Source organism: Hibiscus syriacus, unplaced genomic scaffold, assembly GCF_006381635.1.
Source record: "Hibiscus syriacus cultivar Baekdansim isolate YM2019G1 unplaced genomic scaffold, ASM638163v2 tig00111671_pilon, whole genome shotgun sequence".
Taxonomy (NCBI): Eukaryota; Viridiplantae; Streptophyta; class Magnoliopsida; order Malvales; family Malvaceae; genus Hibiscus; species Hibiscus syriacus.
This window is the reverse complement of record NW_024063152.1, coordinates 604,681-630,928: the sequence shown is the minus strand read 5'-3', so window position 1 is coordinate 630,928 and position 26,248 is coordinate 604,681. Positions and strand designations below refer to the sequence as shown.

The 26,248-nt window shown below is 35.3% G+C and overlaps 1 protein-coding gene and 1 pseudogene across 1 annotated transcript; one reads left to right on the top strand and one right to left on the bottom strand.

Annotated features, from left to right (window-relative positions):
- The first annotated feature begins 9,015 nt into the window (after window positions 1-9,015).
- Window positions 9,016-15,160, top strand: LOC120167192 (annotated as a pseudogene).
- Window positions 15,161-15,638: 478 nt separating this feature from the next.
- Window positions 15,639-19,370, bottom strand: LOC120167191. Its single transcript, XM_039176281.1, has 6 exons — window positions 18,497-19,370; window positions 17,658-17,775; window positions 17,191-17,543; window positions 16,992-17,090; window positions 15,807-16,832; window positions 15,639-15,770 (listed from the first exon to the last, which is right to left on the bottom strand). Exons 1-6 carry the CDS (start codon window positions 19,321-19,323, stop codon window positions 15,692-15,694), a joined length of 2,502 nt encoding a protein of 833 aa, XP_039032212.1. The 5' UTR covers window positions 19,324-19,370; the 3' UTR covers window positions 15,639-15,691.
- Window positions 19,371-26,248: the final 6,878 nt, after the last annotated feature.

Genomic DNA, 26,248 nt, shown 5'->3' with positions numbered 1-26,248 from the left:
TTTTACCATTTTATTAAACATTTTTTTATATTTTTAATTTTGTAAAAAAATTATATAAATATTATGAATTTAATTTTTTAAAGAAAATATATAAATATTTTATAATTTGTAATATTATACAAATATATAATAAGGACAATTTGGTCAAATATACATTCCAATAATCTTTTATTCCTTTAACCAAACAAAGTAATCTTACATTTCTGTTAAACCAACTAAACACAAAATACAACATTCTTAGTAATCCTATTCTCTGGTAATCTTTTATTCTCACTGGTAATCTTACATTTCGTGAACCAAACGCACCCTTAAATTCAAATCCAATTATTGTTTAATTGTCTGTGATGTGATTATAATATAGTATCTAGAGATGGACATGGGTCGGGTTGGATTGGGTTTTTGGTCCATCCGACCCAACCCGACCCGAGAACAAGGAGTCCTCCACCCGAGACCTGAACCGACCCGATCAAAACAAGTTTTCACCTGACCTGATATATAACTTGAAAACCCGATTCGAGCTGACTCGAAATAATAAAAAATTATTTTTATTCAATAAAAACAGTGACTTAATTGAGAAAAAATATATAGAGATGGGTATTATTGTAATTATTCTTAAATATATAAGGTAAAATTATATTTTTTCGGGTCGGTTGGGTATTTTTCACCCTAAATCTAAATCCGACACGACTCGAATCCAATTTTTTTTTTAAAAAACCCTACCCGATCGGGTCAGAACACGTCGGGTTCGGGTCCCATTCCCATCCCTAATAGTATTTGTTCAGAATTTATTTAATTTATTGACCACACACCCTACAAACGTAATTGTTCGAACTTAAAATCTCTAGAGAGAATAATATTTTTTTTATCGAGATCACTTATTATGTATCATCCAAGTAAAACTAGGTTCAAGTATTATAGATGAAAAAAAATCAAACTTTATAATCTAATGTGGTCAAATCTAGTCCATATATTTTTAATATTGTCCATATATATATATATATATATATATAATAACAAGCATATGCCTCAAGGTTTGAATAGTATGTTCACAATCAGCCATGTAATGTGAAACAATATTTACAGAAGTTACTCTCAATCTGGTGTTGGGATCAATCTATTATATTACATCTCCTTATTCCATACATATGAGAAAAAGACAGCCAAAAGCTTGATTCTAGAGTTTAAGAAACCCTAAACCTAGCTACAACCCTCCACCCACTTTGACTATTCTTTTTGCTGGAAGTTTATACATAGATTCGGCGGAGGTTATTAAAATAGTATTTATTCAATTTTTTTTAATTTATTGATATTGTGAATATATTTTATAAACGTTATTATTTTAGCTCGAAATCTCTAATAAAAAAAAAGGTACTTTAAGTTGGTAGGATGTTTCACAAATAATTTAAATAATTATTGTGTGATGAAAAATTACTATTTTAAAAATGACCTTACATTAGTCGATATAATCATAAAATTAAAGTGATCCTCCAAAGTTGATATAAACTGTAATATTCAAACATTCGAATAAAGAAAATGGAATTTAAGTGGTATTAATCTTCTCGAATAATAATCATCTCTCAGTAACGATACCATAGTCTTATCTTATAATTTTCTCTCATTAGTGATCGTTCTTTTTTTTTGTCTTTATTGATATGCGACGACATCAATTTTAATGGTGGTTGTATTTTTATTGTCCTTTTATTTTTTTATATCACATTTTTATTTTCTTTTGTTTTTTATTTTTAATAAGTATGCTGTATGACACACTTTCATATATCTGCATGGCACATTTTTTAATCATTTGACTGTTGTTTTCATTTATCTCTTTTTCTGAGGGTTGGTTTGATATCGCTACAACTGATCAAGATGATGCTTATCTGTTATATTGTTGATCTCCCTGCGTTGAACTCTCGGATTGGATTTGGATACCCGTTATGTGTTCGTGGATAGCTTTTCACGTTGCTCGAGTCTGATTTGCGGTTTGTCGATGGTCTTTCAGTAGTTTGATCCCCTTTTGTGGTTTGTTTGTCGATGCGATCAAATCTTTTTGTATCTATCTTTATTTGAATTTTCTTGATTAGATTTTAATTTTCATTGTATGGTCCTTATGTGATCTTAAGTTAGTTAATCGCAATTGCAGAACAAGTTTTCAATAATTTTTTGACTAATTCAAAAGGAAAAGTTTTTCTCCACTAGTTTTCCTGTTATAGATGAAGGCAAGATAGTTCGTGATCTTTACAATTGTGCTACTGTAGTTGATCATCTAGTTATTGTATCTTGGGAGACAAAGGACCAACGATCTCAGGCACCAAAGGAGTAGCCGAAAATTTATCTTATGGAAACTGTGTAACGACATGACTCAACTGTTTCTAATCAAAATATCAATAAAAAAGAGTATTTTTTCTTTCTTTCTATTTATTTTATTTTATTTTTAAGAAGTTTAATTTGATTTGCTTTATCTTCTCAAGTGTGATTATAGTCTCGGATTATTATACTTTTAACAATCCTAAGACGTGGTAAATTCGTTCTTTATCATTAATTTTTTACAATGATATTTGATAATTATTATCATTATATTATTTATCTATTTTATTCTCGGATTAACGACTTTTATCCAACAAATCCCATCCACGTTGGCAATTGGCAGTGTTCCGTTTCATTCCTCCATCATTCTTAGTAATGAACTCGATGCTCTCTCAAGCTTGACATGTAACTCTTTATATTCCACAAGCTTTCTTATAGTATGTAAACACATATAAACAGGAATGTCTATAATACATACCATTTGATGATGTACGAATTTTATAACGATTATTCACGTGTCATCCACTTGATTATTCTCGATTCTAATATCACTTATCTGATCAATTTTTTTTTTATAATTTTTTGTACATTTATCTATGTGCATGCTTATGCATAATAAAAATGGAATCCACGTACTAGTTGATGACATACAAGTTGGTCAAAGATGAGAAGTTTGGTAAAGAATTTATACAACTATTTGAATTATTATTATCTAATATGAGGAAAATTATAAGTCTCTATCTCTTTCTATAGATATAGATATACACATATTTACAAACAAAAAGAATTAATACAATACTTTCCAACTAATCTTTTAACTAAAAATTAACACATAATATTAGGTTAAGAATGAGTTTATAAAATTTTGGAAGACAAATTAATAAGGGTTGGTTTAAGTGGTAAGTAGCTTGATATCGCTTGAGTAAGGTATTGAGTTCGAATCCTTGTATATGCAGAAAATCCTTACTGGGAGATTTGCCCACCAAAATCAGATATGCGACATGGGTCAATTTGAATTAGTCAAGACGAAACTTTAAAAGCTGGAGGACAATAATTTTTTTAAAAAATAAAAATGTATTATCAATAAAAATATAAAAAATTATTTTCCATAAGAATCTTATTATTTCTACATATTTTATGGCTATCCAAGAAAGAGAATATGTGTAGGTGTGTGTGAATGAATGAAACCCTAAAAAGAGTTAACAATATGGTCCCCCAACCCCACTACCCTGATAATCTGGGAAATATACTATCTTTAGCTTGAAATATTTGTTTATCTTATCCTATTTATAAACAAGTGGAGGATATTCATGCACGTCTGCATGTTCTGGAATCGAGAGAACATACTTCCATATCGACTCCATTTTGCAGAATGGCCGTTGTTTTTCTTATAGGTATAATATCAAAGTTAGCCCCCTAACATTTATCAAAATAGTCATTTTGGTTCATATTATTTTTTGGAACATTTTGGACCCTAATATTTCATTTTAGGGGAAAAAACTTATAACGTTTGACCAGATAGTCATTTTGATGTTTATTCCTTTTTTCTAGAGTATTTTGGCATTCAATGTTTTATTTTAGGGCCCCTATTTTGGAAAGTTAATCGTTATTAACTAACGATTTCCATTCACATAAGAAACTTTTTGCCCCAAAATGAAATGTTACAAATAGGGACGAACCTTCATGGGGGACAAGAGGAGCCTTGGAACTAGCTAATTTTTTAAGTATTAATTAATATTGGAAATTTTATATTTTTGAAAAAACAAATAAATAAAATTTACCAAAATCCCTTCAATTAAAAAATTGTATTTATAAAAAATAATTTAACCCCGTCTTAATATACCCCTGATTACGACCAAAATGCTCCAAAAGAATAGAAATTAAAGTAACTATTTAATTAAGAGAAAATAACCTCAGTGACCGAAAATGCCTTGTAATATATGATTTTGACCAACTTTTTTTTGGATTTGCCTAAATGACAAAGTAAATCGCAATGCGATCGATAATTCGCAACGCGATCTCCGGTATCGCAAATCAGTTTCCAGATTCGCAACGCGATAGTTGAAGCTCGCGTTGCGATTCATTCCAAATCGTTGCGATAGTCTAAATATTGCATTTGTTTCTTAAGAATTTTCTCTAAAAAGATAGAATTCGCGCGGACGTGTCGAAGACACGTATTACCACGACCACGACCCGAGACGGGACGGGACGGCGGCGACGCGCGAGAGTCCCCCTTGTTCTCTATCACTCAACAAGGAAGTGGGAAAGCCAAGCCTTAAATACCATTCTCAATAGTGTTTCCAATACTATGTGGGATTGAGCATTACCAACACTTGTTTCCAATACCATTACCTTCATTGTTGTAAGAGTTTAATTTTGAAACTAAAAAAATATTTATTCGAATAAATAACTTATCCTTTGAGGACTTTGATCATAAATGAAGTAATTGCTAAAACTAACTCTGATTCGGGTTCTTATAGTGCTCAAATGACTTACTTGCAAAGAGTATATGATGACCAAACAACTCGATATGTTTCCTTTGTGTCATTATCAGCTAGTTTTCGTAGCATCCTTAGTTGAAAACTTCCATCATTGTCTCCTTTGCATTTGTTTGGTTAATATTTTTCTTACATCAAAGTCCTCAAAAGGTAAGTTATTTATTCGAATAAATATTTTTTTAGTTTCAAAATTAAACTCTTACAGACAATGAAGGTAATGGTATTGGAAACAAGTGTTGGTAATGCTCAACCCCACATAGTATTGGAAACACTATTGGGAATGGTATTTAAGGCTTGGCTTTCCCACTTCCTTGTTGAGTGATAGAGAACAAGGGAGACTCTCGCGCGCCGCCGCCGCCGCAGTCCCGTCCCGTCTCGGGTCGTGGTCGTGGTCGTGGTCGTGGTCGTGGTAATACGTGTTTTCGACACGTCCGCGCGAATTCTATCTTTTTAGAGAAAATTCTTAAGAAATAAATGCAATATTTGGACTATCGCAATGCGAACTTCGCCTATCGCAACGAATTTGGAATGAATCGCAACGCGAACTTCGCCTATCGCAACGAATTTGGAATGAATCGCAACGCGAACTTCACCTATCGCAACGAATTTGGAATGAATCGCAACGCGAACTTCGCCTATCGCAACGAATTGGAATGAATCGCAACGCGAACTTCGCCTATCGCAACGAATTGGAATGAATCGCAACGCGAACTTCGCCTATCGCAACGATTTGGAATGAATCGCAACGCGAACTTCGACTATCGCAACGATTTGGAATGAATCGCAACGCGAACTTCGCCTATCGCAACGAATTTGGAATAAATCGCAATGCAAACTTCGACTATCGCGTTGCGAATCTGGAAACTGATTTGCGATACCAGAGATCGCGTTGCGAATTATCGATCGCATTGCGATTTACTTGGTCATTTTGGTAAATCCAAAAAAAATTGGTCAAAATCGTATATTACAATATATTTTCGGTCACTGAGGTCATTTTCTCTTTAATTAAATATTAGGTTTTTTTTTATATTATGCCTTTTCTATATAGGTACAAAAAGCTAGTTGTCATGTAAAAACAAATTAATCCCCACTAGTGTCTGCTAGTGTTGAAATGGTTAACTATTTTGCCGCAATTTTTCACTTTAATTTGGTAATTGCACGTTAAATAATTAATTAATTTTTATGGGTTTTTATATTGAACAATTTCCTTAGTTTTCTAGCCAGTGTTTGACATAAGTAAGATATATATGTTATTCACCACGTGAAACATGCCGAAGCTGAAATGGGAACGATCGACTCTGAAACTAACAATTCAGAATAAATATCGATTTCAGATTTTTTTCCATGTACTAAATTGAAATAAATTATCAATTTATGTATCGATTTGTGTATAAGAATGTAAATAAATTGAGCTTTAATGAATAAAATTATATTGATGTTCTTTTTTTAATATGTTCGTGTTCGTGAATGTTTGTTTAATGTTTATGAATATATTCATTTAATGGTCACAACCATATTCATATAATGTTCATGAACATATTTATTTAATGTTCGAGAACCAAAACTCTCTTTTTACCCTTTGTTTGCAAGCCAACGAAAAATGATAAAATTACAACACTATTCTTTAATTTCCTTAGACTTTATAGTTTGAACTCTAAAATTCACATTGTGTTCAATTTAATCTCTATCTTCATCAATATTTAAAATATAAAAAATAAAAAGAAAAAAAGAATCAAATAAACGAGCCAATAGGTACTGAAACCATAACCTAGGGAGATACGAGGTGTCAACTGAGAGATTTTAATCACTTGTTCTATACGTTGTTGACAGAAATTTAGAAGTTTATTTATCCTAACGTAAAATTTTCTTCTATCCTTAACATGCAATCTCATAAAAAATTCAGGTTTTCTGGTGTTTGAATCGTAAGAAGCGAATACTCATTTCGTGCCTAAATCCTAATCCAAAAGTTAAGATAACTGTGACAAACATACATATAATTCATGGTAGAAACGTGTCTATTTTAAAAATTAAATTTCCTTCTATTAATAATTTATTTTATTTGTGCCTATCTTATGAATAAAAATTTTATGTTATTAATATATACGTGTTCACTTTCAAAATTCTATTTTTACCATTATAGAAACGTTGCTTATATTCACATTCTATATATATTTTTCGAAGTACATAATTCTAAACTTTAAGAAAATATTTTTCTCATTTAGATGTTAAAATATTTAATTTAAATTATTTGTATGCAAATACTTTATTTAGACAAATCATAGTCAATTGACTTTATTTGTATTTAATTTTCAATCAGTACTTCAGTACCTTTTATATAAAATTAATAGAAGTACATTTTCTTGTTTTCATGATAATTATTTAATACATTAATGACTAAAACATATAATTTGTAATAAACTTATAAAATTTTTATATTCTGTAATATAAATTAAATAAATATTTTGCAATAATTATATAATATTTTGTATTAAAAAATTAGATTTTGAATATATTATTTTTAAGGTGTTATGATTGTTACATTTATTCTCTTATATTTTATTAATGTGCCATTTATCCAAGTTCAACTGTTTTGGTATTTTAGGCCAAATTCCATATTTATTGTTAAATAAAATAATTTTAGATTAATCAGTATTTTGAAAATAAAAGTAAAAGCTCGTATTCGTATATAATAAGTCTTAAGTAATTCGTTTTCATGAAGTTCTCAGCCAATGCATATATTTTAAGAGTAATTACAAATTTATCACTGAACTTTTCTATTTATCCTATTTCACTCACAATATTTTATTTTTCTCAATTTAATTACTGAACTTTATATATTATTTTTTTATCATGACATGAATTATTTTATTATTATTTTCATATGATATGGTCATATTTTATTAATGAGTACAAAGTATCTGTTTAAAGTCAACTCTAAATTATTTGGCATTAAACACTCGTATTCTTGACATTCATGGTACTCGAACCCATAATTTCAAGGAATAACAATAATTTTTTTACCATCGAAATCATTAGGATTCGTGCTACCACATATGATTTTAATAAAAAATAAATTTTAAAATCATAAATTATACCTTTAAAGTTTTGACATAAATCCCTAAATTATACTCCAAACCCTAAATCCCAAATTACCTCCCCACCCCACCCTTATCCTTGACAGTCTCACCCTCCCACCGGCAGACGGTGGCTCATCAACAGCCTTACCCGTGAAATGGATATCGGACAATTTAGTGTTCTTCCGGTGTTCCAAATGAATGAAGGATAAGCAACGAACCACACGAAACCTCCTAGCTAAACTATGCTCTGTTTCTGAATGGACCTGAACCAACACTTTGTCCCAATTAAGGTAGGTTTTCAAGATCAACCCAGAAAGTCAACAGTTAATAGCTGACGTCGGCGTCGTTCCTTGCTTTTTCAATACGCTCTATTTTTCTTCTCCACCGACATAAGAGAACATCACTTGTTACTTGATTAAATATGTCAATTACTTCGCGTTATTCTCTCATGTCCACTACCGATCTCCTCGACGCATTATCTCACGTTCTGAGTAATTTAACTTCACACGCGAAGATTCAATTCGCCATCATAACGCTTCACAACCTGCTCATCGTCGACGAGTCTTATTGTCTGATAATCGAGCGATAATTATAGTAACTAGTGAGGGGATTAAATTAATGGAAGGGATTGCAGAGCTAGGTGAGAAAGGTTGTGAGGGGGAGGAGAGAGATTTCGGATGAGAACGCTTGTTCGTCAATACCCATCTCATGGGTGAGGCCGTCAACGAGCCGCTGTTTGCCGGTGGGAGGGTGAGGTATAAGATGAGCATTTAATGTTTGGGTCTAATTTTTAAGGGTATAATTTAGATTTTTAAATTTATTTTTATTATAATCCTATGTAGTTTAGAAATATTAATAAAGTATAACGTGTCATATAAAAATAATAATAAAATAATTAATGTAATATCTATGTCATCGTAGAGTGATAAAAAATAAATGTATAAAGTTTATTTATTAAATTAAAAAGTTTTCAAATTCAATGAGTATAATAGGAGTGATAAGGTAATTCAGTTGCTAAATTTTTAATTTACCCTATTTTTAATTACCATTTGTAATGTTCGTTTTCGTCCTTTCTCTGAACTTTTTATTTATTTATTAAGAAATATATTTTAAAAATTCATAGTCAGATTCTTCACTGAGAGGTCACAAATTCTCTTGAAGATCCAATCAAATGCCAAAGCTTTAATCTTTTATATCAAAGTTAGGGTTTTTATCTGTTTCAAGCTCTCCTTTTAATCCCTCCGCTTCTCGAAATTGTTTACCAAAAACCCACTCTGCAGCTTCCTCAAAGCTCCATTGATTTAGGGTTTTGTGCTTGATTTAGTGTCAAATTCTTGCTTTTAATTTCGGATCGGAGCTTTAATTTTGGGTATTGATGGAGATTTTGGGGTTTTGTTGCTAGCAGTTTGATTTGTTGACTTTTGGGATTGGATTTGTTGATTTCTGGAGGTTTTGATTGGGTTTTGGGTGGCACTACATGTAGAGAATTACTGAGAGGGTTTCTTATTTGGAGATCTTAGGGTTTCATTTTTATGTTGTAATTTATAAAAAAAAGGGTAATCTTTTTTTTTAGTATGGTTTTGATTTGTAGCTTTAATGTGTAACCATTACGGGATCCTCTGCTCTATTTCGTAGAGGATCCCTTTTGAAAAAAACTTAATTTTCTATGATGTTTACCAATCTTGATTACCGCGGCGAATATTTATAAGTGTCTTTAATTGCTTGATTACTAGTGCTTTCGTGGTGAAAAAGAAGAAAAATGAAGTGAAAATTTGTTGAATTATAGTTTTCGAGAATTCATAGTTTGGTACTTGAGTAAATTGCGGAGAAAATGTCTGCTGCTGCTCCAGAAATTGGCCATGAAAACAGGGGAGTTTCGAGGCCACTTTTGGTTCCAGTGCGCTTCATTTGGCCTTATGGTGGAAGTAGAGTGTTTCTAACTGGCTCCTTTACTAGGTGAGAGCTGAAAAGATCAAATTCGATTTTTCCTAGACTTTTTGTTAAAGTTCATCATTTCAAGGATTGTTCAGGAATTTAAGTTGGAAATGGCAATTGATTGTATTCTATGTGCGCAGGTGGTCAGAGCATATACCCATGTCTCCAATGGAGGGTTGCCCCTCTGTATTTCAAGTAATTTGTAGCTTGAGTCCCGGATACCATCAGGTTAATTAGTTTTTATGATCATTATCTGTAGACTGAAATTCTAATTTACAATGTAATGTAGTGTTCTTGATTTTGCTAAATGCTTTTGTAGATTTTCAGATAAAATTCATCGTAAATTTTCTGATATTTTTATCTGATGCCTCAGAATATTATTGAATTGGTTAATGATAGAGATATAAAGACCACATTCTTCCCCTTGCTGCCTTTGAAGGTGGGGAAGAGATAGTACACAAATATGTTATCAATTTAGTTGCTTGCCAAGTCGCCAATAATTTAAGTGCAAGAAGCATGAAAAGCACTCTGCACGCTCTCAACAGTTATATGATATTCTTCTGCCCGGCCTGTTCCATATTAGAAGAGTTGGATCTGTATAAGCAACCTTTTACTCCTATTCTCCTGTAAAGAGCACTTGATACTAAAGTTTTTATTTGTTCTCCGATTGAGTAATTGTGGAATTGACACTGATAATCATTGGAAGTAAATGCTGCAAGTACCACTATGTTTTATTATAAGATCCTAATTGAGTTCTTAAGTCCTGCATCCTGGAGATTATCTTGATAATGGTAAACTAAACCGGTGAAGCTAAAACTTCAAAATATTCATGTTCTGCTTCATGTTTGTATCGAGATTGTCAGTATACTGATACGACGACTTTGCAAATATTTTTTTCTCTTTTGAAGTATGTTGTGTACTAACCCTGGAGTAGGCGAATACATGAAGCAGAGATCCTCCTAAATTTGGTCATTTGTTTATGTAGATGCATTGTAGTCCTAACTCTGGCATCCACATCTGTTCCTTACTCTGAAACTGATGTTCAAGTTTTCTTTCTGTTTACTGGCAGTTTAAGTTTTTTGTTGATGGTGAATGGCGGCATGATGAGCAGCAACCCTTTGTAAATGGTAATTATGGTGTGGTCAACACTGTCTACATAGCTGGGGATCTGGATGCGATTTCTCCAAGTCCTAGTCCTGAGGCCCCATGTAGATCCAACATGGACCTTGATGATGTTTCTATTCATTCGGTGTGCTTCTTAAACTCTTAAATCTTTTTTGGGTGTTCAAAGTATTCTTTAATTAAGTTGTTGTGTTAGTCCTTTTTCAAGTATTGAGGTGCTTTTTTTTCTAAAAGAATCAGGCTGGAAGTTATGTTTTAATGTTAGATTTAGATGCATAAGCACTCATGTCCTTTATGGGGATCACTTGTAGGAACCAGTTCCAACCATGTCAGGTGCAGATTTAGAGGTCTCTCGGCACCGCTTAGCCACTTTCTTGTCAAGACATACTGCATATGAGTTGCTTCCGGACTTGGGCAAGGTTTGAATGCATTACCTTTCTCTTGGAGCTATTTATGTGGTAACTTATTGTGGGTGGTGGCTTGAGGCTGATTCTATCTGAATGCATCCGTTGTTGCAGGTTATTGCCTTGGATGTTAATATAGCAGTGAAACAAGCATTCCATATTCTGTATGAACAGGTGAATCTCTTTTATAAGCTCAAAAAACATGCAGAAATGAAAAGACATGCAAAGTCACTACACATAAAGGTTTTGCTAGTGTTTCCTAGTTTTCATCCAGAAAGAAGATTAACCTCGTGGTGCATGTGCTTTTTTTTGTTATTCTAGTTCCCTTTTCTCTCCCCCTTTCTTTTGACCTTTCGTATCTTCTTTGATGTAATATCTACTTTACTAGTTTCTTTGTCATATATAATGTACCTTTAGTTTTTATATATTTTTCTGGAAGGGTTTGTTTAGATTTTTTACCCTTCACTGCTGTGTGCAATTTGTCAAGGCTTTACTTTTCACTCTGCTGATTATTAGCTCAGATATTATCTTTGCTTATTTATGCTATGTGTAGGGAATTCCTGTGGCTCCTCTCTGGGATTCTCTCAAGGGCCAGTTCGTTGGAGTTCTTAGTGCATTGGACTTTATCCTTATCCTAAGAGAGGTGAGTTCGGGAGAAAATGTTGAGTTTTTCCTTCGCATGTCAAAGCCAAGCTGTGATAAAATTCTGACAAAACTTCAGTTCAATAGGAATATAATTTAGCAACTTAATTGATATCAGTTTAGAGACCTGGTGATGTATGAATTAGGGAATGTACTTGCCTGAAATAGATGAGCCACTGGTACTTTCAACAGAACTCTATGAAATTAACCATGCTTCATTCTAATTATGCTGAACTTAACAGATGACCATGATTGTCAAGAGAAAGAGTCAGATACATATAGGAATGAAAAACCGGAGAGCCACCTAACTGCTGGGAGCCTCTCATATTTATAGTAAGAGGTTGAAAGTTACAAATCACCATATGAACCTTCTTACTTAATACACCCCAGAATGATGGACTAGATGTTACTGAATCTGATAGATAATGGTTGAGAATATTGGTGAACTTTAAATGTTTAGAGTTATTTAACCATGAAGACATGCTTCTGACAGTATTTTTTTTCCTTTTTCTTCCGTGTCTAACCATATATTTTGAGTCACTGAAAATCAGTAGTTATGGTAACATATATTTTTAGGAGTACTCATGAGGTGTTTTAAAGCTTTTTGAGACATACTAGTTGAGATGCAGAAATATATGGTATTTTTCCCCTTATTTGCAATAATGTAGCTTGAGTGCGTTTAACATGTATAATCCTTTGAAGGACAGTTGGGAAATCATGGCTCGAATTTGACAGAGGAAGAATTAGAGACACACACGATATCATTTTGGAAAGAGGGAAAGGTGCATCTTAGCAGACAGATTGATGGCAATGCAAGATCATATCCTAGACATCTTGTTCATGTAAGTGCTTCGTTTCCAGGATAATCTAGCATCTCTAAATCATTCATGTTTGCCTTTGATTTATTTTGATTTGTTTCCTTTTTCTGGATGATTCATGAAGGTGGAAAAATTACCTCATTAGTACTTAATTCCCTGCTCGAATGTTAAATGAAACACCTGCTGTTTTTGCTCGAATGTTAAATGAAACACCTGCTTTTGGTTAGAAAGATTAGGTCTACTGTTGAAATTATTAGGGTCTGGATTTTTTCTTATCTCCCAATATTTACCTATTGCCTTTTGTAGTAGACTATTCTGGAATCTATTCATGAAAAATTGATGGTGAATTGGTGATTTCTTTCTTGGTGTGCAGTTCCAAATTTTGGAATGATGATTATTTGGGTTCTCATGTAATTGAGGGAACTCAATCTTGATGTTTCGCCCCTATATTTATTATAGAATGAATTACCTATTTTTAGGCTCCTGTAACCTTTCTTTCATAGCCCATGTTTCTAATGAAACCTCACTGTACTTTTATTTATCATATACTTCTTTTGATAGAAACTGGACTTCAGTGAAGTTAGAGCTAACTTTTAGAATGTTCAGTTACTTTGGTATCAGTATGCAACATTTTAGTATCATTTTATGCAGGCTGGGCCTTACGATACTTTGAAGGATGTTGCTCTGAGGATTTTAAAGAGTAAGGTGGCTGTTGTTCCCATCATTCATTCTTCATCACCAGATGGCTCACTTCCGCAACTGCTAAATCTTGCCACTTTGTCTGAAGTTCTAAAATGTAAGCTGAAGGTACATGATCCTTAACTTGTTTGTTTAGGGTGCATGAGTTATTTCTAACCGAAGCCTAATTTTCAGGTATATGCAGATATTTTAAACATTCTTCTAGTTCCTTGCCTGTTCTTCAACAGCCAATTTGTTCAATTCCTTGGGTACTTGGGTACCAAATATTGGGGAATCAAATGGTAGGCCACTGGCAATGCTGCGACCAAATGCCTCTCTTGGTGCTGCCTTATCATTGTTGATTCAAGGTAACCTGTAGCCTTTGAGCTCAAGGGTTTAAGCTGCCGCTGCAGTTTGTATATATGACATAAATTATAACACAGTGGGAAAATGGAGAACAGATTTTAAGCATGCGTTCGTATGATATTGAATTAGAAATGTTACATTTTGCATCTACATGTTTTCACTGCATGTCGAGCTTGTTGCTTAGCTTTTTGGTTAACGTTTATGTTATATATTTGACTACTGATATTAAGTCAGTTCATTGTAGGTATCAAGAGTCGGTATTGTTGAACAGTTACTATCGCATCATTACTATTTTGGTTTTAGAAGCATTATTTCTTCCTTTTTCCTTTATGTTCTTTTTCGAGGGAATGGCTTAATGCCGTCTAGTGACTGGCAGTACTTATTGGTCGTTGTCTCTTTAGTCCCTTCTTTCTCTCTTCTCTTTAACGTTTCCTCATCTTTTGTTAGTCATCTTACAAGATCACACCTTTTGCAGCCAATGTGAGTTCGATACCAATCGTGGATGAGAATGACTCGTTGCTTGACGTATATTCACGGAGGTAATCTGTTTCTTTTTCAAGTGGGGAATTTAAATTATAAAAGAAGAAACTTCTGGATGCCAAACTAATTAATTATGTTCCTTACAAAAGTTGTCCTCTGCTTGTTTGCTTGACAGTGATATAACAGCTTTAGCAAAGGAGCTCTCCTTACAAATGAGCATTCATCAGGTAATTGAAAAACGTCATTTATGCCTGCAGTGCTGTCTGTTTCGATAAACTGCAAGTAGAAAAAGAGCTCTCCTTACTAACGAAAATGATCTTGCAGGCCTTGCAACTGAGTCAAGATGCAAATTCTTTCAATGGACAAAGATGTCAGATGTGTCTACGATTCGATACTTTGCACAAAGTGATGGAGCAGTTGGCAAATGCTGGTATCTTTTTCACCTATTCTCTTATGATATTCCCTTTGAAGAATGAAGCTTCCTTTTCATCTGTTCTCCAATACGATCTAGTCTATAATGCATTAGTGCTTGTATTCGCACAGGGGCTAGGAGACTTGTGATTGTGGAGGCCGGCAGCAGGCGAGTAGAAGGAATCATTTCATTGAGTGATGTGTTTAAGTTCTTGCTTGGTGTTTAGCTCGAAAAGATCGAGATGTAATTCTTGTAAGAGGGTTTTACTATGGTGGGATCGAGTAAGATCCATTAATTTCAGTGAATTCCAGTTTTTTCCCTATGCTCCTCCATCCCCTCCGTCTGGCGCTCCCATGCTGAGTGGTCTTATTTGTTAATCTCGAGTTGTTTTATTGGTGGGGCTTCTTCACTCTAAAAGCCCCAACAATTGTTAGGATAGGAATATCAAAGAGAAAAGCATGATGTGTAAATTGTGAGTATTTTCGATATTCACCCTTCATTTCAATAACCTGATAATTGTCAACTCAACCATTGCTGCTGGAACAGCTCCCATGTCATGAACCTATTGCTAACAGAAAAGAAAAAATGGGGCAGGAAAAGAAGGAAGAGAAAAAAGAAGGGGGGTGAAGTGTATGATGGGTGATACACCATGTTGTGATGTATTTAAAATCTTTTGATCTCTGTTTCATTAGTTGTATACATTATAGTCTTTTCCCTAAAAAAAATTACAGATTTCAGTTGGTATTCACTTCATGATTATACCATCTTTTATCCAAGGCCTAGCCAATTCCTTCAACATGTAAGTTTTGTGTTTGGGTATATAAATTGTGTTGCTTCTGTTATCTCTTATGCACAAGAATTCCAGTCCGGGTATGTAAATTGAGCTACAAATACAAAGTTTCTATAGGATTGCCCGCATTCAAAAGATAATTAAAAAATGGGTCACAATTTCGACTTATCTTTCAATAACACGCCTGCTATTTTTAAATTCACTAGGATCATCCATCTCCCTACTATGTTCACGAGACTTTCCACGGTACCGATTTCCGGATGCTCCATCTTTCTTACCTCCCTTGAATTTCTGCATGTTATTTGTTATCTGTTTGCCATAATCATCCTCTCCAAACCTCCTATTATTGCACCGGGAATCTCGATATGATCTATCAGAATTATCGGAGTAGTTTCTTCCGCCATTCATCTTGGTGTTCGACCTAGATCGTGAATCGTTTCTCAAGTTATAATCACCACGGTTGCTCGCATTGTTTCCAAGTCTGGTAGATCCTAGTTTATTCTGTCTCGACTCATTTCTCTTGGACTGTGGGCCATCATTTTCATAGTCCGAACCGGAGAAGGAGACACCTTGAAAACCAGAACTTCCTCTGTGATGCAAGTTGCCTCCACTCCTATGCTTAGAGTCAGATACATGCCTCGATTTCCAGTTTCGACGAACTGAAAGGTCTTCATCTGAATCAAAATCTAATTCATCCTCGGTGTCGGATAACATTACTTTTTTACGCTCGTGTTTAGATGGTTTGCTGTAAGATGGAAACCTTGTCCTTTGACCAGCAACATTACTATTATTAGAACTATCACTATCTTCAAACTCCAAAAACAGCTCTTTATCAGAGTAAGCATTCAAAGAAGCTTTCTGCCTTGGATTATTTTGCTGGGAATCTATCTCATAACTATCAATATCATCTTCATCATCAAAATCATCAAACCCGATTCCAAGTTTACTGCTATCAGTATCTGAATATACCCTTTCATGGACCCTCGAGGCTCGGCGAGAAGTATCGAAATCATCTTCAAGCCCTCTAAACTTCCCTCCATGAGCCTGATTGCCCAAAGGAGAAGCTTCACCCTTTAGCGAAGAATCTGCATACTCAAAGCCAGCAACATCTGCCCCATCTGATTCATCATCATCAAAGTCAAAATTCCAACCATTAGAGACCTCGGATCGCCAGGCAGCCTTCTCCAACCTTGTTCTTGAACCGGGTCGAGTTTCTTGTATTTTACTCTCCATAAAGGCATCAGGTGGTCGCTTGCAATCACAATGAAAACATGCCATATTTCTCCTGTAGTTTAAGAAATTGCACCTGCCATAGCACAATAACAAGAAGCAACACGAACAAAATTCAACATATAAAACTACGATAGAGGAACACGGGGAATCATATACAACAAATGAACTTTGGTAAATATGATTTGCGTTAAAATCTGAAGTGGAATTTGCAAGGGAAAGAAAGTAATCTTACTCTGGACATTCCCATTCTCCAGGAAGCAATTGTCTCTTGGGACGCTTGGCATCACACTGTAGACAGACCGTATTCTTTGCGAAATTCATGAAGTTGCACCTGAGACCAAACAGTCAACGATGCCAGAGATTAAAGTGAGTTTAAATTTGTAAACGTGAAACACTGAACAAGTTCAGTAAGGTTTATGGAGTTCACATACTTGGGACATAGCCAATCACCCTTCTTCATCTCAATGTCATCCCGCCCTACACGCTTCTTTGGAGGAGGAGGAGGTTGCTTCACTTTTGGTGGAGGCTTCTTAAATACAGGAGGTGGAAGATTCGGGTCTATGGGAACGGAACTCAACTTCACAACCTCGTAAAGCAACTTACGGACAACAGTCTTTAAAGACTTCTGTTTCAGAACAGATTCATTTACGATGGAACCATTGACATAATCAAAACCATAGGTCAACAGGACACGCATAACATCGGTAGTCCGTGCCTCGTCCTCTTTGTTCGTTGGGAGATATGCTTTCTCACAAGAATTCCTCAAACTGCAGGAACTACAAACCTGATACGCGCGAATACCTCAAATAATTAAAGGGACAAACGGAAAGGAAGCAACAATTGCGGAAGCTTGTTAGATATGAGCAAACAACAAAGTAGTAACGAAATTAATACTTACATCTCCTTCATCAAGTTGAACATATTTCCTCAAGACTTTAGCAGAGAAAACCACCTTCTTGTCTGCACTTGGGCATCCAAAACCAACCAAATTTTGGATATCCTGTCTCGATAATGACCTGAAATTAAATTTCTATTTCAGCAAAGTAGCATTAATCAAACATATGATCCAAATAAATCCTATAAACATTCTTTTTTGGTAATTGAATTCATCCAAAGAAGCAAACGAAATCTACAGAGGAAATAATCTGCCTGGGGAAGGGCATACCGTCTTAGATTGAGATCAGTAAACAACATACGAAACGAACAACTAAAACGGCTACAGCAGGAAGGCAACACAATCAGAAACATGAAATAACTAGGATTTTCTCAGCCATTTCCCATCTTCGGGAAAAGCAACAATTCAAGCACTATTAGATCAATTGCTAAACAAACAAAGGATAAAAAATGAGAAACTCCAAATCAAATTTGGAAATGATCATCTCTTTATCTCATTATAACCAAACTATTGATTATTTATGAAACCACTCGCAACAATTATGTTCCAGATACACATCAATGACCATTCTTAACAAAAACAAAATAGCCGATATTATGTTAAGAGCATCAAAACGTGAAATCCAATTTGGCTGGTTGCAATTCAGTTGCAACATAAGAGCATTCCAATATTTACAACAATTCAATCACTTATATGATCAATATGATTAATCTTCCATCGAAACTTAAATTCTAAGAAACTAAATCAATCAATATGTAACAAATTACATATAATCAAACTAGTCCATCTCATTTCAAAAACAATTTCAATCATTATTTGAAGAAAAAAACTACTACACAAACCTCAATATATCAAAACGGTCCTTCCCGAAATTAAGACAAGCAGTTTGCACAGTCTTGAAGTCCTTAAAATCAATTCCAGCATCATCCTTGACTTCCTCAGCAACATTACTCATATCGAATCCCATCTCTTCCACCATCTTCTCCTCGTCTCTTCTTTTATGATCAAAGTAGTTTTGCTGCACTAATCTCTCCATCAACTCTATCCACTCCGGCCATAGATGCACCACCTCCAAGTCCTTCCCCTTTTGCCTCCCCAGTTCTAGCTCAGTCACTGGATCAGTCGTTAAAACACTAACTTTAGACTCATTTTCAGCAGCTTCACCTTCTGTACATTCTTTATTTCCCCCATACTTGGATTCCCTCCAAGCACGAATCCGCCGAAGGGCACCATTGGTTTGTGACTCGGTTAACTCGGGCGAGGGTGAAGAACTGAACTCAGTAGGATTTTCATCATTTCTAGTAATTCCGGAATCTGGGTTTTTTTCTTTGGATTGAAATTGGTGTTGGGTTGGTTGAGATTCCTTTTTTGATTGACGCCAAGCTCGGATACGTTGGAGGGTGTCGTCGTTCTCGAGCGATTGTTGTTGTTTTTGTTTCTCAATTTGATCAATTTGGTCAAATACAAAGTCCAAACGCGCCGAGAGAGAGGTTGCTTTCAATGACTCGTGACTGGAAAGTCCCTCAGGTTGCGGGGAAACAGAAGAGAAGGGCTTTGGTTTAACGATGGTGGAGAGTGAGGAGGGAGGAAAGCTGTGGGGTTTAAGTTGGGGTTTAGAAGAGAGTGTGAGGCGTCTTAGGAAAAGCAGAGTGAACAGAGATGAAGCCATTTTTTTAGGGAAAGAGTTCAACAATAGTCCTCAACCATGGATGAACAAAGAGTCCCAGAGGAAGAGCGGAAAATTAAACATTGTTAAGGGAACCGAGAAATAGTAGAAGTATAGATTTGAAGTCCATTTCGTTTATTTTCATTTTTGTGTGGGTTGGGGCCCTTCTAAAAAAAATAATACAATAACAACAAAACCATATTTCTATATGCCTTCACGTTTTATTTTTAAATAAAATGTCTATTAATTATATGTAATCATTAGTAGAACAATGATCAATATTTATTGTTGATGTAATAAATTTTATATCTTCAAAATATAGACGTTGTATATGTTATATGTCTAAAATGATTATGTACTCGTATCACGTACTGAGGGGATGTTGGGTTCAAATAATCTTGGATTACCGGGGGAATGAAATATCATTCCCCCGTTTGGATTGCAAACATTTCCAACTCCCAGTAATCTTTTATTCCCAACAGTGATATTTTGGGAGCTTATTACCAGGAATGTGATTCTCCCTATTCTCTTAGGTATTGTTACATTCTCGACGCTTTGGACTAAAATAACCTTAATTTTTTTCAAAAATATTCTTCTTATGTCGTTGAATAAATTTTTTTTACGAAGGTTAAATTACAAATTTAACCTTTAACTATTTTAGATTTATAAAAAAAAGTCCATAATTAGAATTTTATATGAAGTTTATGGGTTAAAATAAAATTTTACCCTTTCATTTAACATATTTATCTTTTCAATTTTGTAAAAAAATATATAAATTTTATGAATTAATTTTTTTAAAGAAAATATATAAATTAATTATAGTAAAATTATAGTATAATTCAACTTGTTAAAAACAAATATATAATAAGCACAATTTGATAAAGAGAAAATCGCCTCAGTGACCAAAAAAAAGTTATAATATACGATTTTAACCAACTTTTTTTGGATTTGCCAAAATGACCAACAAAATCGCAACGCGAAATAAAAATCGCAACGCGATCCCCAGAATCGCAAATCAGTTTCCAGAATCGCAAATCAGTTTCCAAAATCGCAACGCGATTCTTGAAAATCGCGATGCGATAGTACAAATTCGCATTGCGATTTTCCAAAATCGCAACGCGAATATGAAAATCGCAACGCGAACACATAAATCGCAACGCGTATCCGTAAATCGCAACGTGTATCCGTAAATCGCAACGCGTATGGGTAAATCGCAATGCGTATCCGTATATCGCAACGCGTATCCGTAAATCGCAACGATAATACATAAAATCGCAACGCGTATCCGTAAATCGCAACGCGATATTTAAAGCGTCATTATAATCGCTACGCGTATTTTATTTTCAAATTACAAAAAGAATATTAAGACAAAATCCCGTAATCGCAACTCATAACCTAAAACCTAAAATCACAACTCAGTCCCATCTCCATCTCTCACTCTCTACGGCGAAGAAATCCGTCCCCATCTCCGAAGATTTCCGTCCCCATCTCCGGCGAAATCCCTCACAACCATTCACGGTCAGAAATCCCTCACAATATTCAGAAATGGAAAATCAACCTCCGAGGGTTAGTTTTTTTAATTATTTTTATTTTGAAATGTTTGCATTATTGTAGGTTTTTCATATTGAAACTGATGATAAGTTTACTGGTCATTTCAATAATAGATTAACCATTTCACTTAGATTTCATTTCGCGTTACGATTCTGTCGTTGCGATTTTCATTTCGCGTTGCTATTCTCTCGTTGCGATTTTCAAGTTAGTATTTGTCTTTGTCTTTGTTCTGTCTTTTGGTTGAAGTAATGCAATCCATTCAAGTTTCAATTTGCAGAAGAGTCGCAACGAGATAAATGAAAATCGCAACGAGAGAATGACTGTCGCAACGAGAGAATCGCAACGCGAAATGGAAATCGCAACGAGAGAATCGCAACGCGAAACCAAAATCGCATTGCGATTTTCATTTCGCGTTGCGATTCTCTCGTTGCGATTTTCATTTCGCGTTGCGATTCTATCGTTGCGATTGTCATCTCGCGTTGCGATTCTCTCGTTGCGATTTTCATTTCAACCAAAAGACAAAACAGTGTTGCAAATTTTAGTTTAAAGAATAAACTACTACTTTTTATGTTTATTGTTTTTGGTATATCTTCACAGTGTAGTTTTTGGTATATCTAACTTGGTATGTTTATTGTTTTTGTAGAAATTTTTTCGGCTCAATTGACCTTGAGAAATAAAGTCAGCCTGGCCACTACAATTGCAAAGAAGCTTTCACCTGCTCAAAGACAATTGTTTGAGGAAAACCTGCTTCGGGCCATGGCTGAGAGTACAGCATCCGGGTGGAGATGCTAATTTGACCCATTGTGGCTTCAGACCATGACATCAAATCTACCCGACAGTATACAACGTGGTGAGGAAGAGATATGGTTTCATTTTCCACCAGCGTATACTTGCTTTGGGCGGAAGGAGTTCTGCTTAATCACTGGTCTACGATTCGGACACGATGATGTAGGCCGGTACACTCGTCATATCGCCCGCCCATCATGGTTATCCCGGGTTTTTCCGGATGAGTCAATGGAGAAGCCGAACCTACATGTCGACGACCTGAAGAAATTATTTAATAAGAAAGCTGGTTTCACTCGGATGGAAGACGTCGATGTTGTCCGAGTATGCCTTCTACTACTTGTGTATGCCGGCTTTTTAGGCAGAGAGGCCAGACAACCTATTCATCGGGAGCTAATAATATTGGTAGAGGACCTGAATGCATGGAATCTGTTTCCGTGGGGTTCGTATATGGAAAGCTACCTGGACTAAGTTGTCGTCTGCCTTTGATGACCGCAAAAGTTTGCGGGGCGATGGGTCCAAATACACTTTGTCAGGCTTTGTTTGGGCCTTTAAGGTAAGAATTTCTATATAATGTTTCTAAAATTATAATTAATTATTTAACAATTACTAATTTTGTTATTATATTGTTTGTAGATTTGGATATTCGAGGCTTTCCCCAGTATGCGTACATATGCAATAAAAACGTCAAATGATATTCCCAGGGCTATTTCCTGGAAGAGGAAAACTCTGTTGGATTGGGAAGACTTAATACCATATGCCACAATAAATAATGTAAGTTAACACAAATACTTTCATATAATATATAAACAAGTTATTAATAGTAGACGTTTAACTTTGTTTGAGTTTTTATATTTTAGGAGGCCAACATTCCATTACAAAGACTGACACCCACGGAGGAAGAGCTTGCCACTGATTGGTGGCAAGCTAGTCAGAATTTTTTTGATGGCACGGATGATGAGCAGCATCCACTTCCTCCAATTCGAGAGCCATCACCTCACCTAGAGCCATCACCCGATCGACCCGACTATACATCTCTAGAACGAGAGCCATCACCTATCCCGTCACATCATCGAGCCTCTTCTCCACCATCACCTCATGATAGGCGACCGGCAAAGATGCCACGACTCCTATCTCCCTGTTCTCCACCTCCACCTCAACGGGATGAGTCAAGGGAGTTACGTGATGAGGTCAATGCCTTGCGTGAGGAGATCGGTACTCTACGCGATAACGATGGTGCATGGCGTGTGGAGGTGTCAACTTTACGTGGTGAGGTTGCCGCTCTACGTGAGATGATAGTATCGTTGCAGAATGAGGTTCATACTCTACGCAACGAGGTAAGTTTAAGATTTTCCATATTTAACTTAATGATAAATTTACTCGTAATTTCACTTAGATTAGCCATTTCACTTAGATTGCTTAGTAAATTTGTTCGGTTGCTGCCAATTCTGCTAAACTGTGTATTCTTTAACACTGTGAAATAGTATTTGTCTTTGTTTGTCTTTTGGTTGAAAGTAAATTTGTTCGGTTGCTGCCAATTCTGCTAAACTGTGTATTCTTTAACACTGTGAAATATATTTGTCTTTGTTTTGTCTTTTGGTTGAAAGTAAATTTGTTCGGTTGCTGCCAATTCTGCTAAACTGTGTATTCTTTAACACTGTGAAATAGTATTTGTCTTTGTTTTGTCTTTTGGTTGAAAGTAAATTTGTTCGGTTGCTGCCAATTCTGCTAAACTGTGTATTCTTTAACACTGTGAAATAGTATTTGTCTTTGTTTTGTCTTTTGGTTGAAAGTAAATTTATCCATTCAAGTTTCAATTTGCAGAAGAAGAAATAGTTTACTTTCGCAACACGAAACTTAAAATCGCAACGCGAAACCAAAATCGCAACGCGAAATGAAAATCGCAACGACAGAATCGCAACGCGAAACCAAAATCGCAACGACAAGATCGCAACGCGAAACCAAAATCGCATTGCGATTTTCATTTCGCGTTGCGATTCTTTCGTTGCGATTTTCATTTCGCATTGCGATTCTGTCGTTGCGATTTTCATTTCGCGTTGCGATTTTGGTTTCGCGTTGCGATTTTAAGTTTCGTGTTGCGAAAGTAAACTATTTCTTCTTCTGCAAATTGAAACTTGAATGGATTGCATTACTTCAACCAATAGACAAATCAAAGACAAATACTAACTTCAGGGTATTAGTTTGAAACATATTTTTCTTTGTTATCTGATGCATTTGTGAACTATGATAGAATAATGACTTGGGTGAATACAATGCAAGTTTGAAACATATTTGTCTTTGTTTTCACTGTTTAAATATCATGTCTGTTTATTTACTGATTTTTGTATTTAATTATTTAGCGGCCCGATAGAGTGGATGCTTTACGTCGGGTTATGCTTGCACGACGGAGTTCACGCATCAGACAGCGTGCACGTGCTATTAAGTCTCCGTACACCCCAATAGTGCGAAGACACCGCAAGAAGAAGCCCGACTCGCCTGTCATCCCTCAAGAGTCCACTCCTATCGTTGAAGAGGCCCCCCATATCATTCCTCGAGAGTCCCCTCCCACCGTTCAAGAGGCAACTGTCATCGTTGAAGAGGTCCCTCCCACCATTCCAGAGCCCGATTCACATGGGTAATATATCGAAGTATTGAGAAACCCCACCGGTTCCGGACATGATGGATGAGAGTTGGCTCTCGTATGAGTTACCGGCCAGTACCATACCGGTATCTGAAGAGGAGAGGGAACAACTACCGGACACAATTTGGATAACACCCTTTGGGCTAAGACCGCAGTTGATTTTTATCTACATGAGCAGAGCAAGGGGTGTTTCACTGACATATGCAAGCTCACCGATGATATCTTTTTGTTGCTTGAACGGCCTTGGTGGGGCGTATTATTAGGGGTCGAAGACAATGGCTATTTCGATGGGGGGGTAAGTCTTATATTTTTCTTATATTTCAATTTGATTAATTTTTTTTTAAATTTATGTAAGTCACTAATATATGTCTTTTTTGTAAAACAGCATATCGATGCGTGGGTGACACGTCTTCTAATAATAAGAAAACTTAAGAAAAATAAAAATATACGATATACAATAATGCCGACGTCTTTTCACGCCGTTCACTTGAAGAATGCACGAGATGAATCATTTGATTTGGGCAATGGACAAGCTAAACTTTATCCTGCATGGTGGGAGGTCGATAAGGTTAGTATTTATTTTAGATTGAGTTTAAAGGTTTTATGAAATAAGTGCGCAAATGAATGAATTATTACTTATGATTGCAGGTGTTTATCCCTGTTTTGGAACGTAAACATTGGATTCTCGTCGAGCTTCAGCTCCCATCCCTTAAGACAATAGTGTATGACAGCATGATAAATTACATATCATTGGCTGATTTAAGAGATGTTATTAAGGGATGGAGCTCTCATTTGGCTAAATTCTTGGATGCGATCAATTATTGGACTCGTTCTGGAAACAAGAAGCCAAAGAAGCTCAATATTACAGTTATTAGAGACGAGACCGCGCCACAACAAACGAGCGGAGCCAGAGGAGATTGTGGTCCTCTCGTATGCTTGGCGTTGGAGCGTTTGACGACGGGAAGCATCAAGTATCTACCTCCCACCGATAGAGATAAAGCTGCAGTAGGCTTGTGGTTTCGGCATTATATGGCTAAATCGATATATACGAGACGCTGCCTACCTGCATCCGCGTTATAAAAATGTCCATAAACAATTGGTAAGTTATATACTTATAAATGAAAATGTTTGGTTAAGTAATTAGAATTCAATAATTTGCGTAGAAAGTGTTGTTTGAACAAATGTTTGGTTTCTGCAGGTTAATCTCAGAAGTGAACTGCGTGAAAATGATGTCGAGCTGCAAAAGTTGATTCAATAGTTTAATTGATTGTTTTTTGATTGTTTAATTGATTTGTAAAAGTTGATTCAATTTTTGATTGTTTAATTGATTTGTAAAAGATGATTTGTAAAAGTTGATTTGTGTAATTGATGCGAACATAATTCTTATTGTGCTTGTTTAATTGATTGAAATGTAATGGTTGATTTTGTTGATTTCAATCTGCATTATGTTGAAGGCAAAATGACTATCGCAATGCGAAATGAAAATCGCAATGCGAAATGAAATCGCAACGAGAGAATCGCAATGCGAAATGAAAATCGCAATGCGGAAATGAAAATCGCAATGCGTTTATAATTTCGCATTGCGATTATCTCGTTGCGATTTTCATTTCGCATTGCGATTTTCATTTCGCATTGCGATTCTTTCGTTGCGATTTTCATTTCGCATTGCGATTTTCATTTCGCATTGCGATTTTCATTTCGTATTGCGATTTTAATTTCGCATTGCGATTATGTCGGTTCGATTTTCATTTCGCATTGCGATTTTCATTTCGCATTGCGATTCTCTCGTTGCGATTTTCATTTCGCATTGCGATTTTCATTTCGCATTGCGATTCTCTCGTTGCGATTTTCATTTCCGCATTGCGATTTCATGTTGGGATTTTCATTTCGCGTTGCGATTGTATTTTCCGTGTTGCGATAGTCAAATGCATGCCTAATAGTGATAACAACTGA

Coding starts and splice junctions, on each gene's coding strand:
- LOC120167191 (XM_039176281.1), bottom strand. CDS start 19,323: ATGGCTTCATCTCTGTTCACTCTGCTTTTCCTAAGACGCCTCACACTC. Junction 17,776..18,496: donor GACCGTTTTGATATATTGAG/GTTTGTGTAGTA, acceptor ATTTAATTTCAG/GTCATTATCGAGACAGGATA. Junction 15,771..15,806: donor AACATGCAGAAATTCAAGGG/AGGTAAGAAAGA, acceptor AAATCGGTACCG/TGGAAAGTCTCGTGAACATA.